We start from the raw sequence: 13,738 nt of genomic DNA, 5'->3' as shown, positions 1-13,738 counted from the left end.
GGACAGAAAATCCCGCCCCATCTTCCCATGCCCGGGGGCGATACCCTAGTCCCAAAACCTGGAGACTGCAGGTCCAAGCTTTGCTTTGCTCATGTCCCAACCTAGGCCTGACTGAAGCCAGTGACACATATGGGATGAGAGGCATCCAGAGGGGAAGGTGGGGTGAGTGACCAGGGTCCAGGGGGTCAGGGTCCTATCAGTGATTGTTCCAGGGAGGCCCTGTGGGGGCAGAGGGCAGGGTACTTGGGATGACAGGAACAGAGTGTGCCCAGGAAGAAGGGGACATGGTCTAGGCTTTGATGAGAGGAAATACTGGTGGGGTGACCATATGGCCTTGGAGGGGTGTGGAAAAACACCTTGAGGGAGAAACAGCATCTGGACAGTGAGGGCTGAGGGCAACAGGGAAAGGAGCTGAGATGTTCTCCTGGGGCCGTGGGGTGTGAGGAGGGTGTGATCTCGGGCAGCCAGAGGTGGACATGTGCACAGGGCATCAGGAAGCACAGCAGAGACGTGGGTAAGAAGGAAGATGCCTGGGTCTGACTATTTCCTTGTTCTGGAACATTCTATGGGGATAGGCTGATGAACAAAGTGTGCCTCAGAGAAATATCAGGATGCTCCGTGGCTGCTTTGTCGCGAGTGCAAAGGATTCTGTTCACCTTGGGAGATGGTCAAATTTAGGTTGGAAAATGTATAAACAAAAATGAGCAGACACAACATGTTTTCTGATTGACAAGAAGGACATTTATTGCGAGTTTATTGGGTGTAGGCAGAAGGGCTGGATGACTTGGGGTGGGAGGGAATCTGTCCTGGGATCAGGGTGGGGGCCTAAGGACATCCTGCAGTGGCCACTGCCTTCTCCACAATACTCCCCTCGTGCATGGTGTGGCAGCTGTAGCTGCTGTGGGACCTCCACTGCTCGGGCGTCAAGCTCAGGTAGCTGCTGGCCGCCCAGTTGTTCCTGCTCTGTTTGGAGGGTTTTGTGGTCTCCACGTCCTTGGTGAAAGGGTTGCCATCTGCCTTCCAGGCCCCTGTCATGGCTCCCGGGTAGAAGTCACTCATGAGATACACCAGTGTGGCCTTGTTGGCTTGGAGCTCCTCAGAGCAGGGCGGGAATAGAGTGACCCAAGGGGTGGCCTTGGGCTGACCTGTGCAGTGAGTGAGGGGCAGAGGTCAGAGTCCTGGTGTCTACCTGGGGAGTCCCTGACTTCAGTCTTGAAGTGAGTATGGGACTAAGGCCCAGGGCAGGGACCTCAGGCCGGACCCTTGCTGGACTGAGATCAGGTCAGTGGTGAGCAGAGACACTCACTGTCAGATGGGAGGCTCTCCAGTGCCCCACTCTTGGGGAGTCACAGACCCCCTCTTGGATCTGCCTCTTTTTCATATATCCCATCACCTACTGACTGCAACCCGTGCTTCCTCCACACTGGATGGGATGGAGTCCTCTTCGTTCATCCGGGACCACCTCTCACCCCGGATATCTGTCGGTGTTGGGGGTGTCTGTCTGAATGCCTCCTACCAGCTCCCCTTGTTCTCATCTCTTCATGCAGGGCAGCTGCTGGTCCTGGGTTCAGGCTCTTCTCTCTCACAGGGAGTGGGTTTCTTGCCCACACATTCCCCTGGCACCATCACTGCAGCCCCCACCCCACTTCCCTGCAGAGACCTCTCTGGGCTGCCTGGTGAGAGTGGGTGTCCATCTCAGGAGCTGGATTCCAGTTGATCAAAGGATTCCATTTGAGGCATTTTTTTTTCCACTCTTGGAGCTGAAAATGGAGCTGTGTCTGTTTGAAAGGGTCTCCATGTCGTGAGAAGTTATACTGGGGATCTGAGTCTCCAGTGGGTTTTCCCTGACAAGCAGGCACCCATCCCAGTCACCGTCCCTATCAGGAGTCCTTGTCCTGGGCATCTGCTCTGGGGTCTTCCTCCAGTGGGGGAATTGGTAAGGGTCCACGTTTAGGACCTGAGTTTTCTGAGACCCAGCACCCTGTCCATAGTGTCCTGCCTGTCCTGGGGGAGGGAGTGTGACCCAGCACCGGGGGCCACCTTCTCCCAGGATATTCTTTCTCCATCTTTGTCCTCCTCCCGTTTCCTCCCACATCCCTCCAAGTCCTCAGTCCAAGGTCTGCTTCCACTGTGGTTAACATAGCCCCATAACTGGGACCCCCAGAGGACAGAACCACAGGGGAGGACAGCACCCCAGGAGAGGCTGGGTTACTACACTGACCCAGGAGCCCAGACAAGGAGGGGCACAGATTCCAGACACCTAAGCAGGCTTAGACCTTAGCCTCAGACAAGACAGGCAAGGGGAGAAGCTCCCCACATTTCACTTGGGATCTCAAAGAGGAAAGAAGCTGGGAAACTTACCAAGGATGGTCAGCTGGGTGCCGGCTCCGAGCACAGCATACAGTCACACAGCCCCACACACAAACTCCTCCTGACACACCCGACCCATTCACCGCTGCAGCTGCTGGGGTGCCCAGGTCCAGCGGCCCTGTCATGAAGCAGGTCTGGCCAATAGGAGGGTGAGGCGGTTGGTCCCTCCACGTTGGATGCACACTTTCCTGGAAGTTAGGAATCCCTCCAGAATGGGGAGTGGGAGGAGGCATATCTGCACATCACATCTGGATGTCCTGGAGGAAGCGATGTGTCCCAGCTAGGCTCCTTTGGAGACTGTCACCATGGAAGAAGCGAGAAGCCTATTTATGCCACAGGGAAGGTGGTGCTGGTTCCTATGGAGAGCTGAGGCCCCTGGGAGGGTCCTGGATGCCTAGCACAGGCCCTAGTGGGATGCCCACGTGGCAGTGATTCTAAATAGTACCGGAGTGTGTGTGTATGTCTGTGTGTGTGTCTGTGCCTGTGTGTGTGTGTTTGCATGCTGGCATGTTTGTGAATACCTGTGTGTGTATGAGGTGCGCATGTGTGTTTATGTTTCTGAATCTGTGTGTATGTGAGTTTGTCTCATAGCCCAGGCCTGCCACCCCATGCTACCTCCTGGGACAATAATCAACCAGGTTCGTAGGCCCCACATACAGCTCTTAAAAAGCCCAGTCAGTTTACAGGCCCGTCTGTGGCACTGGTCTGGAATCTCATGATTGACTTTGACCTCCCCAGGTCCCACTGACCATCCATGGACACCTGGACATTAGGTTCTTGAGGTGTGGTCAGTTTGGGGCTGGCTAGTTAGGGGTGAGAGAGAGCAGAGTTGACTCTTATCCCCCAGGGGACTTGAGTACAAACTGGGACACTGGTGACACTTGTGGGACCAGAGGTACCCAGCTGGCCTGTGGGGTGAGTGACCTGGGTCCAGAGGGTCAGGGTCCAGTGGGTGCCTGCTTCAGAGATGGATGTGGGGATAGAGGGCAGGATCTTGGGAGTCAGAAACAGGGTGGGGCCCTAAGGAGTTGGGGAGACCAAGGGCCCACGGACTGGAGAGGCTCCTTTGGCCTGAGAAAGGAGGACCCCTCGAGAGAGGGAGGCTGTCCAGGGAGTGAGGCATGACGATCCATGGAGGGAACTCATTCTTCTGGAGGCCATGGGGAACCAAGGAGAGGTGGCTCCAGGCCATGGAGGTGGACACGTCCACACAAACCCAGCATGTATGGGAAAGAGGGGCAATCCTGGGGCCTGCTGCCCAAGGCTCTGTTCTGGAATATTCTCTGGGCCTTTCTAGGTGCTGGTGGAACTACCCCACAAAAGCAATCCAGACTCCATTCCCTGGCTCCATTCCCACAAGGCTGAAAGATTCTGTTCATCTTGCAGGTTGGTCCAGTTAAACAAAACACAAACCCAGGCTTTCTGGTTGACAGTGAGGACATTTATTGAGGGTTTACTGGGTGCAGGGAGAAGGGCTGGATGGCTTGGGATGGGGAGAGAGACCCCTCCTCTGGGATTCTGCAGCTCCAGGCCCCGTGGGTGGGGTGAGGGTTGGGGCCTAAGAACATCCTGCAGGGGCCACTGTCTTCTCCACGGTTTTCCCCTCGTGCGTGACCTGGCAGCTGTAGCTGCTGCGAGACTTCCACTGCTGCGGCGTGAGGCTCAGGTAGCTGCTGGCCACGTACTTGTTGTTGCTCTGTTTGGAGGGTTTGGTGGTCTCCACTCCATCCCTGACGGGGTTGCCATCTGCCTTCCAGGCCACTGTCACGGCTCCCGGGTAGAAGTCACTTATGAGGCACACCAATGTGGCCTTGTTGGCTTGGAGCTCCTCAGAAGAGGGCGGGAACACAGTGACCGAGGGGGTGGCCTTGGGCTGACCTGGGAGAGGGGCAAAGGGCAGGAAGTCAGAGTCCTGGTGTCCACCTGGGGAGCTCCTGGCCTCAGTCTTGAGGTGGGCGCAGGACTAAGGTCCAGGACAGGGACCTCAGGCAGGGCCCTTGCTGCATGAGGTCAGCTCGGCGGTGGTGGGGACGCTCACCTCCCAATGGGAAACGCCTCAGCGTTCGAGGACTGAGGAGAATCAGGTCTCTTTCACTCCAGCCTCCTCTCTGGATTCCCCCTCCTTGTCAGCCAGGCCTCACCTCACCTGTGCTCTCTGCTGTTGGCTGGGCAGGGTTTAGCCCTGGGCCCTCGTCTATCCTCAGGGAATGTCTCTGTCTCAAAAGCCCTGCCAGGTCCCTCCTGTGGGTCTGTTCACGAGGGCATCTGTGTCCTGTTTTTAGGTTCTCCTCCCTTTTGAGGAGTGAGTTTCTTCCCCAGGGGTCCCCCTGGCACCATGACTGCAGTCCCCACCCCACTTTCCTACCGAGACCCTTTGTTGAGGAGAGGGTGTTAGTCCCGGGGCCGGGTCCCTGGGAGTCCCTGGGAGTCCGGGAGATGGCGGGGTTGATGTGAGGTACATTATCTGTTCTGAGCCTGGGGCCGTGTGCGCTCCATGGGGTCTCCCTGTCATATTGGGAGATCTGGCTGTTCTAGGATGTCTGTCTGCCCTGATAGTTCCCTGTCACCTGTGCCCAGCAGGAGTGCCTCCCCTAGCATCTGCTTTGGGGTCTCTCCTTTTTTGTGAAGGGGAGGCTCTAGCCTTGGCCTGAGTGTCCTGAGACCCACCCTGTCCACGGCAGCCTGCCTGTCCTGGGGGATGAGGAGGGACCCAGCACCCTGGGGACACCTTCTCACAGGACATTCTTCCTCCGTCTTTGTCCCCTTTGACTTCCCCAAGTCCCCAGTCAAAGGCTTCCCTTCTAGGCGTTGAAAGCAGCCCCATAGTTAGGACCCAGATCCCTAAGAGCTGAGCTGTTTCCCGCATTCTTCCCTTTTCCCACGGTCCTGGTACCCCAGCCTGAGCTCTGCTCTGCTTGGCCCTGGGTCCTTGAGACTCTGAGGGAGGGAGCAGAACAGCCGAGAGCCCAGGGAGAATGCCCATGAGTGAGAGTGGCAGGATCAGGCCAGAGCAGGGAACAGGAAGGGGTCACTGGGATCTTCCTATCCTGCTGTTTCAGGTGCCTAAGAAGGGACAGGCTGGAGGAGTTTGGGGCCAGCAAAAAGGCAATGGTAGCAGACCCCAGACAGAACACAAAGGAGAGGAAAGTCTCCCGAGCTCACCCTAGACCCAGAAGACGAGAAAAAGGGGACTCACCGAGGACAGTCAGGGTGGTTCCACCGCCGAACACATAACACTGTGATAGAGCCCTGCACACAAACCCTCCTGATATGCCTGACCCAGGCCCCCCTGCAGCTGCTCACAAGGCCCAGGGTCCAGCCCCCTCTTCTCATGGGTGGGTGAGCCACAGGTGGGTCGCCTTCCACTGACCCGAACATCACTTCCCTGGGGGCTTAGGAGTTCATCCACCCCAGTCATGGGAGGTGTTGACAGGTCTGTGTGTGGAATTGTCTTCCAGATAATCACATTTCCGAGGGGCAGTTGGGTGGCCGGGATCAGCTGGTGTCAGGAATGCCAGGGAGGAGGAGGAGGAGGTGAGCGTCGGGTGACACCACTGACATGGTGCAGCTGGGACCCCTCTGAGAAGCTGGGAATGGTGGGGAGGGTCCCGGATGCCCCCCACATCCTCAGCACTGGAGCTTACTGTGGGATCGGCTTGGAATGGCAACTGGGGGTTGTGGGGAGAATGACATTGACCACGGGGACACAGACCCTCCTGCAAGGCCTGAGCTCCAGCATCCTTGGCTCAGCTGATCTGAAGGAGCAGCTCACAGGTCTCTGTCCGAGTCTGCCTCCCGAGCCCATGGGGCAGCTTCCTCCCTATGGGCTGTGGGTGCTGGATCAGAGCTGCAATGGAGCAGAGGAGAGGTCCTCAAGGGGGTCATAGGCCTCACTGGCAGAGTGGTTTCCTCCAGGAGCTCTACGAGTGGGGGTCTCTACTGTCCCCTTCAGCTCCTTCTGGCTTACACATGCACCCACATGAACATGCTCTGCAGTCCCCTATGCACACCAGTGACGCACACAGCCTGTCCTCAGGAGTGTCACCTGAACGAGATGCACCCACAGTGGATGGGCACGTGCAGTGTGGGGCCTGGACACATTGGGCCTGGACCTGCCTCCTGGTCTGGGCCCATCACCTGAAGAGCTCACAACTGGGGCACATACTTGGCACCGCATGGTCCCCAACAGTGTCCCCCCACAGCAAGCGCCTCACCTGACGTCTGAGATGTGGCCGGCTGCTCCCCGGTCAGAATCCTGTCCTCATCGTCTCCTGTCTCATTCTTGGCTTGGACAGAAAATCCCGCTCCATCTTCTCATGCCCAGGGGCGATTCCCTAGTCCCAAAACCTGGAGACTGCAGGTCCAAGCTTTGCTTTGCTCATGTCCCAACCTAGGCCTGACTGAAACCCTTTTTACCTGGGCACTTCCTGATCCTCCCAGAAGGATGCCCAACATGGGCGTGTGTGTGTGTGTGCACTGTGTGTTTGCACGTGTGTGTGTGTTACAGCTCAGCTATCATGCTGCGTTCTTCTGAAGACAAGTCAGCTTCACCCAAGCCCCTGGCATAAGCCGAGAATCTGACTCTTGACTTTGAACTCAACTCACCAGCCAATTGACAACTTGTGCACTCAGGACATTAGGCACTCATAGTGGCGTCAGTGAGGAGCTGACACTTGTCCCCTAGGAACCTTAAATACAGCTGGGATATCCAGTGACACATATGGGATGAGAGGCATCCAGAGGGGAAAGTGGGGTGAGTGACCAGGATCCAGGGGGTCAGGGTCCTATCAGTGATTGTTCCAGGGAGGCCCTGTGGGGGCAGAGGGCAGGGTACTTGGGATGACAGAAACAGAGTGTGCCCAGGAAGAAGGGGACATGGTTTAGGCTTTGATGAGAGGAAATACTGGTGGGGTGACCATATGGCCTTGGAGGGGGGTGGAAAAACACCTTGAGGGAGAACAGCATCTGGACAGTGAGGGCTGAGGGCAACAGGGAAGGGAGATGAGATGTTTTTCTGGGGCCGTGGGGATGTGAGGAGGGTGTGATCTCAGACAACCAGAGGTGCACATGTGCACAGGGCATCAGGAAGCACAGCAGAGACGTGGGTAAGAAGGAAGATGCCCGGGTCTGACTATTTCCTTGTTCTGGAACATTCTATGGGGATAGGGTGATGAACAAAGTGTGCCTCAAGAAACATCAGGATGCTCCGTGGCTGCTTTGTCGCAAGTGCAAAGGATTCTGTTCACCTTGGGAGATGGTCAAATTTAGGTTGGAAAATGTATAAACAAAAATGAGCAGACACAACATGTTTTCTGATTGACAAGAAGGACATTTATTGCGAGTTTATTGGGTGTAGGCAGAAGGGCTGGATGACTTGGGGTGGGAGGGAATCTGTCCTGGGATCAGGGTGGGGGCCTAAGGACATCCTGCAGTGGCCACTGCCTTCTCCACAATACTCCCCTCGTGCATGGTGTGGCAGCTGTAGCTGCTGTGGGACCTCCACTGCTCGGGCGTCAAGCTCAGGTAGCTGCTGGCCGCCCAGTTGTTCCTGCTCTGTTTGGAGGGTTTTGTGGTCTCCACGTCCTTGGTGAAAGGGTTGCCATCTGCCTTCCAGGCCCCTGTCATGGCTCCCGGGTAGAAGTCACTCATGAGATACACCAGTGTGGCCTTGTTGGCTTGGAACTCCTCAGAGCAGGGCGGGAATAGAGTGACCCAAGGGGTGGCCTTGGGCTGACCTGTGCAGTGAGTGAGGGGCAGAGGTCAGAGTCCTGGTGTCTACCTGGGGAGTCCCTGACTTCAGTCTTGAAGTGAGTATGGGACTAAGGCCCAGGACAGGGACCTCAGGCCGGACCCGTGCTGGACTGAGATCAGGTCAGTGGTGAGCAGAGACACTCACTGTCAGATGGGAGGCTCTCCAGTGCCCCACTCTTGGGGAGTCACAGACCCCCTCTTGGATCTGCCTCTTTTTCATATATCCCATCACCTACTGACTGCAACCCGTGCTTCCTCCACACTGGATGGGATGGAGTCCTCTTCGTTCATCCGGGACCACCTCTCACCCCGGATATCTGTCTGTGTTGGGGGTGTCTGTCTGAACGCCTCCTACCAGCTCCCCTTGTTCTCATCTCTTCATGCAGGGCAGCTGCTGGTCCTGGGTTCAGGCTTTTCTCTCTCACAGGGAGTGGGTTTCTTGCCCACACATTCCCCTGGCACCATCACTGCAGCCCCCACCCCACTTCCCTGCAGAGACCTCTCTGGGCTGCCTGGTGAGAGTGGGTGTCCATCTCAGGAGCTAGATTCCAGTTGATCAAAGGATTCCATTTGAGGCATTTTTTTTTCCACTCTTGGAGCTGAAAATGGAGCTGTGTCTGTTTGAAAGGGTCTCCATGTCGTGAGAAGTTATACTGGGGATCTGAGTCTCCAGTGGGTTTTCCCTGACAAGCAGGCACCCATCCCAGTCACCGTCCCTATCAGGAGTCCTTGTCCTGGGCATCTGCTCTGGGGTCTTCCTCCAGTGGGGGAATTGGTAAGGGTCCACGTTTAGGACCTGAGTTTTCTGAGACCCAGCACCCTGTCCATAGTGTCCTGCCTGTCCTGGGGGAGGGAGTGTGACCCAGCACCGGGGGCCATCTTCTCCCAGGATATTCTTTCTCCATCTTTGTCCTCCTCCCGTTTCCTCCTACATCCCTCCAAGTCCTCAGTCCGAGGTCTGCTTCCACTGTGGTTAACATAGCCCCATAACTGGGACCCCCAGAGGACAGAACCACAGGGGAGGACAGCACCCCAGGAGAGGACAGCATCCCAGGAGAGGTTGGGTTACCACACTGACCCAGGAGCCCAGACAAGGAGAGGCAGAGATTCCAGACACCCAGGCAGGCTTAGACCTTAGCCTCAGACAAGACAAGCAAGGGGAGAAGCTCCCCACATTTCACTTGGGATCTCAAAGAGGAAAGAAGCTGGGAAACTTACCAAGGATGGTCAGCTGCGTGCCGGCTCCGAGCACAGCATACAGTCACACAGCCCCACACACAAACTCCTCCTGACACACCCGACCCATTAACCGCTGCAGCTGCTGGGGTGCCCAGGTCCAGCGGCCCTGTCATGAAGCAGGTCTGGCCGATAGGAGGGTGAGGCGGTTGGTCCCTATGATGGATGCACACTTTCCTGGAAGTTAGGAATCCCTCCAGAATGGGGAGCGGGAGGAGGCATATCTGCACATCACATCTGGATGTCCTGGAGGAAGCGATGTGTCCCAGCTAGGCTCCTTTGGAGACTGTCACCATGGAAGAAGTGAGAAGCCTGTTTATGCCACAGGGAAGGTGGAGTTGGTCCCCTATGGAGAACTGAGGCCCCTGGGAGGGTCCTGGATGCCCAGCACAGGCCCTAGTGGGATGCCCACGTGGCAGTGATTCTAAATATCACTGGAGTGTGTGTGTATATCTGTGTATGTCTGTGTGTGTCTGTACATGTGTGTGTGTGTCCGTGCCAGTGTGTGTGTGTTTGCATGCTGGCATGTTTGTGAATACCTGTGTGCGTATGAGGTGCGCATGTGTGTTTATATTTGTGAATCTGTGTGTATGTGAGTTTGTCTCATAGCCCAGGCCTGCCACCCCATGCTACCTCCTGGGACAATAATCAGCTGGGTTCTTAGGCCCCACATACAGCTCTTAAAAAGCCCAGTCAGTTTACAGGCCCATCTGTGGCACTGGTCTGGAATCTCATGATTGACTTTGACCTCCCCAGGTCCCACTGACCATCCATGGACACCTGGACATTAGGTTCTTGAGGTGTGGTCAGTTTGGAGCTGGCTAGTTAGGGGTGAGAGAGAGCAGAGTTGACTCTTATCCCCCAGGGGACTTGAGTACAAACTGGGACACTGGTGACACTTGTGGGACCAGAGGTACCCAGCTGGCCTGTGGGGTGAGTGACCTGGGTCCAGAGGGTCAGAGTCCAGTGGGTGCCTGCTTCAGAGATGGATGTGGGGGTAGAGGGCAGGATCTTGGGAGTCAGAAACAGGGTGGGGCCCTAAGGAGTTGGGGAGACCAAGGGCCCACGGACTGGAGAGGCTCCTTTGGCCTGAGAAAGAAGGACCCCTCGAGAGAGGGAGGCTGTCCAGCGGGTGAGGCCTGACGATCCATGGAGGGAACTCATTCTCCTGGAGGCCATGGGGAACCAAGGAGAGGTGGCTCCAGGCCATGGAGGTGGACACGTCCACACAAACCCAGCATGTATGGGAAAGAGGGGCAATCCTGGGGCCTGCTGCCCAAGACTCTGTTCTGGAATATTCTCTGGGCCTTTCTAGGTGCTGGTGGAACTACCCCACAAAAGCAATCCAGACTCCATTCCCTGGCTCCATTCCCACAAGGCTGAAAGATTCTGTTCATCTTGCAGGTTGGTCCAGTTAAACAAAACACAAACCCAGGCTTTCTGGTTGACAGTGAGGACATTTATTGAGGGTTTACTGGGTGCAGGGAGAAGGGCTGGATGGCTTGGGATAGGGAGAGAGACCCCTCCTCTGGGATTCTGCAGCTGCAGGCCCCATGGGTGGGGTGAGGGTTGGGGCCTAAGAACATCCTGCAGGGGCCACTGTCTTCTCCACGGTTTTCCCCTCGTGCGTGACCTGGCAGCTGTAGCTGCTGCGAGACTTCCACTGCTGCGGCGTGAGGCTCAGGTAGCTGCTGGCCACGTACTTGTTGTTGCTCTGTTTGGAGGGTTTGGTGGTCTCCACTCCATCCCTGACGGGGTTGCCATCTGCCTTCCAGGCCACTGTCACGGCTCCCGGGTAGAAGTCACTTATGAGGCACACCAATGTGGCCTTGTTGGCTTGGAGCTCCTCAGAAGAGGGCGGGAACACAGTGACCGAGGGGGTGGCCTTGGGCTGACCTGGGAGAGGGGCAAAGGGCAGGAAGTCAGAGTCCTGGTGTCCACCTGGGGAGCTCCTGGCCTCAGTCTTGAGGTGGGCGCAGGACTAAGGTCCAGGACAGGGACCTCAGGCAGGGCCCTTGCTGCATGAGGTCAGCTCGGCGGTGGTGGGGACGCTCACCTCCCAATGGGAAAAGCCTCAGCGTTCGAGGACTGAGGAGAATCAGGTCTCTTTCACTCCAGCCTCCTCTCTGGATTCCCCCTCCTTGTCAGCCAGGCCTCACCTCACCTGTGCTCTCTGCTGTTGGCTGGGCAGGGTTTAGCCCTGGGCCCTCGTCTATCCTCAGGGAATGTCTCTGTCTCAAAAGCCCTGCCAGGTCCCTCCTGTGGGTCTGTTCACGAGGGCATCTGTGTCCTGTTTTTAGGTTCTCCTCCCTTTTGAGGAGTGAGTTTCTTCCCCAGGGGTCCCCCTGGCACCATGACTGCAGTCCCCACCCCACTTTCCTACCGAGACCCCTTGTTGAGGAGAGGGTGTTAGTCCCGGGTCTGGGTCCCTGGGAGTCCCTGGGAGTCCGGGAGATGGCGGGGTTGATGTGAGGTACATTATCTGTTCTGAGCCTGGGGCCGTGTGCGCTCCATGGGGTCTCCCTGTCATATTGGGAGATCTGGCTGTTCTAGGATGTCTGTCTGCCCTGATAGTTCCCTGTCACCTGTGCCCAGCAGGAGTGCCTCCCCTAACATCTGCTTTGGGGTCTCTCCTTTTTTGTGAAGGGGAGGCTCTAGCCTTGGCCTGAGTGTCCTGAGACCCACCCTGTCCATGGCAGCCTGCCTGTCCTGGGGGATGAGGAGGACCCAGCACCCTGGGGACACCTTCTCACAGGACATTCTTCCTCCGTCTTTGTCCCCTTTGACTTCCCCAAGTCCCCAGTCAAAGGCTTCCCTTCTAGGCGTTGAAAGCAGCCCCATAGTTAGGACCCAGAACCCTAAGAGCTGAGCTGTTTCCTACATTCTTCCCCTTTCCCACGGTCCTGGTACCCCAGCCTGAGCTCTGCTCTGCTTGACCCCGGGTCCTTGAGACTCTGAGGGAGGGAGCAGAACAGCCGAGAGCCCAGGGAGAATGCCCATGAATGAGAGTGGCAGGGTCAGGCCAGAGCAGGGAACAGGAAGGGGTCACTGGGATCTTCCTATCCTGCTGTTTCAGGTGCCTAAGAAGGGACAGGCTGGAGGAGTTTGGGGCCAGCAAAAAGGCAATGGTAGCAGACCCCAGACAGAACACAAAGGAGAGGAAAGTCTCCCGAGCTCACCCTAGACCCAGAAGACGAGAAAAAGGGGACTCACCGAGGACAGTCAGGGTGGTTCCGCCGCCGAACACATTACACTGTGATGTAGCCCTGCACACAAACCCTCCTGATATGCCCGACCCAGGCCCCCCTGCAGCTGCTCACAAGGACCAGGGTCCAGCCCCCACTTCTCACGGTTGGGTGAGCCACAGATGGGTCGCCTTCCACTGACCCGAACATCACTTCTCTCGGGGCTTAGGAGTTCATCCACCCCAGTCATGGGAGGTGTTGACAGGTCTGTGTGTGGAGTTGTCTTCCAGGTAATCACATTTCTGAGGGGCAGTTGGGTGATATGGATCAGCTGGTGTCAGGAATACCAGGGAGGAGGAGGAGGTGAACCTTGGGTGACACCACTGACATAGTGAAGCTGGGACCCCTCTGAGAAGCTGGGAATGGTGGGGAGGGTCCTGGATGCCCCACCCAAACCCTCAGCACTGAAGCTCATGGTGGGATCAGATTGGCATGGCAACTGGGGGTTGTAGGGAGAATGAGGTTGACCATGGGGATACAGACCCTCCTGCAAGGCCTGAACTCCAGCATCCTTGGCTCAGCTGATCTGAAGGAGCAGCTCATAGGTCGCTGCCCGAGTCCACCTCCTAAGCCCATGGGGCAGCTTCCTCCCTATGGGCTGTGGGTGCTGGATCAGAGCTGCAATGGAGCAGAGGAGAGGTCCTCAAGGGGGTCATAGGCCTCACTGGCAGAGTGGTTTCCTCCAGAAGCTCAATGTGTGGGTGTCTCTGCTGTCCCCTTCAGCTCCTTCTGGCTTACACTTGCACCCATATGTATAACATGCTCTGCATTCCCCTATGCACACCAGTGACCCACACAGCCTGTCCTCAGGGGTGTCACCTGCACGGGATGCACCCACTGTGGATGGGCACGTGCAGTGTGGGGCCTGGACACATTGGGCCTGGACCTGCATCCTGGTCTGGGCCCATCACCTGAAGAGCTCACACCTGGGGCACACACCTGGCACCCTACAGTCCCCAACAGTGTCCCCCCACAGCAAGCGCCTCACCTGACCTCTGAGATGTGGCCGGCTGCTCCCCAGTCAGAATCCTGTCCTCATCGTGTCCTGTCTCATTCTTGGCCTGGACAGAAAATCCCGCCCCATCTTCCCATGCCCGGGGGCGATCCCCTAGTCCCAAAACCTGGAGACTGCAGGT

The 13,738-nt window shown here is 56.9% G+C and overlaps 1 protein-coding gene and 2 gene segments (V, D, J or C); all 3 read right to left on the bottom strand.

Moving 5' to 3' along the window:
- LOC105706715 (immunoglobulin lambda-1 light chain-like) overlaps nt 1-13,738 on the bottom strand; it is an 89,807-nt gene that overhangs the window by 2,846 nt on the left and 73,223 nt on the right. The gene's annotated exons all lie outside the window — the stretch shown is intronic.
- The window catches only part of LOC135273040 (immunoglobulin lambda variable 5-39-like), a 284,085-nt gene continuing 274,136 nt past the window's right edge, over nt 3,790-13,738 (bottom strand). Inside the window, 2 exon segments of the V gene segment in view lie at nt 3,790-4,248; nt 5,567-5,601. Of these exon segments, the coding sequence occupies nt 3,929-4,248; nt 5,567-5,601 (355 nt within the window).
- LOC105706716 (immunoglobulin lambda-1 light chain-like) overlaps nt 10,795-13,738 on the bottom strand; it is a 108,775-nt gene continuing 105,831 nt past the window's right edge. The window contains 2 exon segments of the V gene segment in view: nt 10,795-11,253; nt 12,571-12,605. Of these exon segments, the coding sequence occupies nt 10,934-11,253; nt 12,571-12,605 (355 nt within the window).

Source organism: Aotus nancymaae, unplaced genomic scaffold, assembly GCF_030222135.1.
Source record: "Aotus nancymaae isolate 86718 unplaced genomic scaffold, 86718_ANA_hifiasm-v0.15.2.pri h1tg000210l, whole genome shotgun sequence".
Classification (NCBI taxonomy): Eukaryota; Metazoa; Chordata; class Mammalia; order Primates; family Aotidae; genus Aotus; species Aotus nancymaae.
This window is presented reverse-complemented; position numbering and strand designations above follow the sequence as displayed.